Below are 5,022 nucleotides of genomic sequence, written 5' to 3'. Positions count from 1 at the left end.
ATAATGAATAAGAAGTATTACATTACATTGGCTTTAAAAAATAATCAAGTATTAATAGAAGGCTCTCACTATCTGCACACCAAGCCAGGCTATCTGAACACTTAGGGTTTAGATACGCTGCGTATTGACCAATACGCAGCGTATAGGGTTACCTGAATACGCTGCGTATTGACCAATACGCAGCGTATATAAGTGGTAGGTACACGACCAGACAGTCAAACCTAGTACCATGTCAAATCAGTCTTAAATAGGGTGCGTATTGATCAATACGCAGCGTATTGACAGACTGATTTGACCTGATACGATGTTGTCCAGGGCACGTGAATAAAGTAATACGGTGAGTAGGGATCAATACGCTGCGTATTGACATGCCAGATGAAAGTCTATTTATCCCTCCATTCATGTCTGTTACCCATCATCCGACATATACTTTGCTTTCCTTTTCATATACTTTGCTTTCCTTCATCTTCTTCTTAAGTAAATTGTTTGTTTTTTGTTCAACCTTGTTAAAATGTCATCATTTTGGAAGGATAATTATTTCGGTAATCGCTATTCTAACGACACATGGGGATCAAATGCTGCCAATGAGGAGGAGGAGGTTGTGTCTGGAGTCCCTGTTGATCAAGAAACACAGTTGCCAGACTTGAACAAGACTCCCACTCCACCTGTTGATGAACCAAATTACCCGGTGCATCAAGTGTGTCCAGATTACGGATACGGGTATGAATCTCCGTACGTGCAACAAAGTGGATACGGTGCTGAGAATGCACCTGTTGATGAACCAAATTATCCGGTGCATCAAGTGTGTCCAGATTACGGATACGGGTATGAATCTCCGTACGTGCAACAAAGTGGATACGGTGCTGAGAATGCACCTGTTGATGAACCATATTACCCGTCGCAGCCATCGTATCCGGGTTATGGGGTATACGGGGACGAAGGTGGATACGGAAGTTACAGTGGATACGGTGGTGATGGTGGATACGGGGGTGAAGGTGGTTACAGTGGATATGGGGGCTACAGTGTATACGACAGTGTATACGATAGATATAGGGATGAAGTTGGATATGGTTATGAGTCCCGTAACACATCACTTTATGAACCATCTACCCCGAGCAATCCATTTCAAGTAAATGAGGTATCATTATTATTATAGTTAAAAATGATATAATTATAATAATTATTATTATTGTTAAAATACTTTAATTATAAATATAATTATAAATATTATTATTATTATTATTATTATTATTATTATTATTATTATTATTATTATTGTTGTTGTTGTTGTTGTTAAAAATATTATAATTAATTAACAAAATAATTATAAGATTTAGTAAATAAACAAGTTAAGAAAGTTAAGTTAATAAACAATTTATTTTTCTTCTCTAAATAAATAAATTAATAAAAAATATTTTAAATAAATTAGTATTGTAAATAAATAAAAGAATCATGAAATTGATTTTTAGTTAAAATGGTTAGTTTAAACCTAACTTAGTTAGTTAAATCATAGTTAAAATGGTTAGTTTAAACCTAACTTAGTTAGTTAAATCATAGTTATATCCTAACTAGGTTAGCATTTAATACAAGGGACCACTAACTGAGTTAGAGAACTCAGTTAGTCCAGTTAAGTGCCAAAAACAAAAAAAAGTCCCTGAAGTTTCAAATTTTACGAAAATAGTCCCTGAAGTTTCCAAAAATTGACAAAACAGTCCCTGAACTTTCGAAAATTGACAAAAATGGTCCCTGAACTTTCGGAAATTACAAAAATGGTCCCTGAACTTTCGAAAATGGACAAAAATGGTCCCTAAACTTTCAAAAATTGGCAAAAATGGTCCCTGAACTTTCGAAAATTGCAAAAATGGTCCCTGAACTTTCGAAAATTGACAAAAATGGTCCCTGAAGTTTCTAAAATTGAAAAAAATGGTCCCTAAAGTTTCTGAAATTGACAAAAATGGTCCCTAAAGTTTCTAAAATTGAAAAAAATGGTCCCTAAAGTTTCTAAAATTGAAAAAATGGTCCCTAAAGTTTCTAAAATTGAAAAAAATGGTCCCTAAAGTTTCTAAAATTGAAAAAAATGGTCCCTAAAGTTTCGAAAATTGACAAAAATTAGTACCTGAAGTATGAGTTTCGATTATATTATTATTATTATTATTATTATTATTATTATTATTATTAACGTAACCTTTTTTAGCGTTTCATGTCTCTAACTGATTTGAAGAATTGGGTACAAGAAACGGGAAAGGATAATGGTTACGTAATTGTTACCCGCCGATCAAAAAATATTGGCGGTACTACTGGGATGGTATGGCTTGTGTGCGACCGTAGTGGTGAACACCGTAGTAAAGCAACAGTTAGGAAAGCTGGTAGCAAAAAAATCGGCTGCCCGTTTTCATTACTCGCCATCCGGGACGTGACGAACGACACGTGGGAGTTAAAAGTGGACTGTGCGAACCATAACCACGAACCTACGACGAGTCTGTTGGGCCACGCTTTTGTGCGAAGATTCACTAAAGCCGAATACAAGCTAGTGGAGCAGCTAACTGCTCAAAACATGGAGCCACGTATCATATTTCAAACCCTAAGAAAGCAGTTCCCCGACAGCCTGCACGTTCAGAAAGACGTGCAAAATGCGGTACAAAAAATTAGAGCGACAATAATGGACGGAAAGAATCCTATTCAGGCACTGGAAAGCCTGCTGCATGACCGCCGATTCATTTACGACACCCGACAAGATCCCAAAACAGATGTCGTAACAGAGATTTTCTTTGTTCATCCTTATTCAATCACTATGTGGCGTGCATTCCCGCACGTGATGTTGATCGACGCGACCTACAAAACAAACCTCTACAACATGCCATTTGTCCAGGTTGTGGGTATGACGTCGACTGGGAAGTCTTTTTGTATCGCACATGCCGTTATTTGTAAGGAACGAAGGGGTAACTACGTGTGGGTGCTTGAGCGGATCAAGTCAATATTGCATGAATGTATGATGCCGCGTGTGATAGTCACGGATAGGGAGCTTGCCCTGATAAACGCGTGTTCTAAAGTATTCCCGAACGCAAAAAGGCTTCTATGCCACTTTCACATCCAACAAAATATAGCTAGAAAGTGCAAGGAAGGGTTCGATAAAGAAGATTGGGGGAAATTTATGTCGTACTGGCGGACATTGTGCGAATCTTCATCAGAGCCCATGTACAAGTACAACTTGGAGAAAATGTATAACCGACTCGTGGTTGCCAACCGAGAAAGTAAGTGTTCCTTCAACAAACGACTCACCCAATCTATTATATTTCACACACGCTTTTACATTTCATTATTTTATTTTTACAGGTGTCTATGATTACGTCTACGAAAACTGGCTCAAAGACTATAAAGAAATGTTCGTTTATGCGTGGACCGATAAGTGTCGCAACTTTGGTCAGCGCACCACCAACAGAGTTGAGAGCCAGCACGCAAATTTAAAAAGATACATTACGCGCGGGAGTTCATTGGAGCGAATAGCAAGATGCATCATTGATATAGTTGAAACTCAGTATGATGAAATACAAAAAAGTTTCACTGAGAGCATCGAAAAAACGATGAACCACCATAGACACCGAATGTTGGACAACCTACGTGGAAAGGTTTCCCATGAAGCACTTGATTTGCTGGAAAAAGAGCTACTGAGGAAGATGGATGTGTTGCGGAAACTTAACGCATCATGTGGTTGCCATATGTGGCTTAGCAAAGGATTGCCGTGTGCTTGTAGACTGGAAAACTACAACCGTACAGGTAAAAAATATTAAAACAACAAACCTTTTGTTATTTTGTACGATTTAGCTGTTTCTCACACCGTATTAACTTAACTGTGCAGGGCGTATAATACAACTCGACGAGATAGATGTATTCTGGCGCAAGCTTGACTTGCTCCCTTGTAAACTGGTAGACGAGGAGGTCGATATTGTAGCAGAGCTCAATAATGTGCGGCAACATTTAGAGGCGCAGTCCCCCGTTCAACAAAAGAGTATGCTTTCAAAGATAAAAGCGGTTTTCACCCCAAAATCGTCAACCAAGAAACCACCGATCGTCCAGCAAAACACTCGCGGTCGGCCTACATCAAAGAAAGTACAAGAAAGGCTAGATGAAGCTGCGAGGTTAGACCAAGCTGCGAGATACAGCTCCTATGGCGATGACAGCAACGTAATTACCGCTTCCCCCAAGCATAAGTACGATTTACCCCGACACAGCTCATACGTACCGTCAGAGGGCTCTCGTCGAACTGGTTCGTTTGTGAAGTCTGAAAAACCTAAAATGCAACCAAACAGTTCAACAAGTTCTAAAAAGAAGGAGACGAGGGATGATAAGGTTTTTCCATTAATAAAAGGGGACGAGCACTTGTTATGCATTAAGAGGTTTAAGAATCAAATTCCATCAGAGTTTCGCTCTTACATATCGCGTATACAAGATGTGACCCCAGACGGTCATTGTGGGTACAGGTCTGTGGCTGTCGGGTTAGGTTTTACGGAACACGCATGGCCCAATATTCGTAGAGATTTACTACTGGAGATTGACCATAACAAACCGCGTTGGAAGCATGTATTCGAAACATATAACGAAGGAGACTTTAAACGAATACGTAAGAGCATCGAATGGCATTCAGTGAAAGGGTGCGATGAAAGTCACTGGATGGAAATGCCCCACGTAGGGCTTCTCATAGCGCAAAGGTATAATATTGTCCTCCACGTGCTAAGCATTGAATGGAGCTCTACCATCTTCCCATTAACGGATGCCCCACTAGATCCACGACCTCAAGCGATAACGCTTGTACATGTTCACGGGGGACACTTCATACATGCTAAGTTGGAAGGAGACTACCCCATGCCTTTAGTGAACCCGATGTGGTCGGCACATCGATCAATAGCTGCGAAACGGTGGGAAGAAATGTATACACCGCAGTTAGAGCACTACTACGAGTTAATGCATCCTAAATCAGACCGAGACAAAGACAGAGAACCGAGTTTAAATGTTATCGAAGATTAA

The 5,022-nt window shown here is 39.5% G+C and overlaps 1 protein-coding gene across 1 annotated transcript; it reads left to right on the top strand.

Annotated features, from left to right (window-relative positions):
• Nucleotides 1–204: 204 nt before the first annotated feature.
• On the top strand, nucleotides 205–5,022 carry LOC110899093. Its single transcript, XM_035982329.1, has 4 exons — nucleotides 205–1,138; nucleotides 2,195–3,251; nucleotides 3,334–3,774; nucleotides 3,857–5,022. The coding sequence occupies exons 1-4, from the start codon at nucleotides 512–514 to the stop codon at nucleotides 5,020–5,022; spliced, it is 3,291 nt and encodes a 1,096-aa protein (XP_035838222.1). The 5' UTR covers nucleotides 205–511.

The sequence above is a fragment of the Helianthus annuus genome, chromosome 13 (genome assembly GCF_002127325.2).
Source record: "Helianthus annuus cultivar XRQ/B chromosome 13, HanXRQr2.0-SUNRISE, whole genome shotgun sequence".
In the NCBI taxonomy this organism is placed as follows: Eukaryota; Viridiplantae; Streptophyta; class Magnoliopsida; order Asterales; family Asteraceae; genus Helianthus; species Helianthus annuus.
The sequence above is the reverse complement of the archived record's forward strand: the minus strand, read 5'-3'. Positions and strand labels throughout refer to the sequence as shown.

Excerpts from the sequence above, each read along its gene's own strand:
- LOC110899093 (XM_035982329.1), top strand. The coding sequence starts at position 512 with ATGTCATCATTTTGGAAGGATAATTATTTCGGTAATCGCTATTCTAAC. Across the intron at positions 1,139-2,194 it reads ATCCATTTCAAGTAAATGAG|CGTTTCATGTCTCTAACTGA; the intron begins GTATCATTATTA and ends AACCTTTTTTAG. Across the intron at positions 3,252-3,333 it reads CGTGGTTGCCAACCGAGAAA|GTGTCTATGATTACGTCTAC; the intron begins GTAAGTGTTCCT and ends TTATTTTTACAG.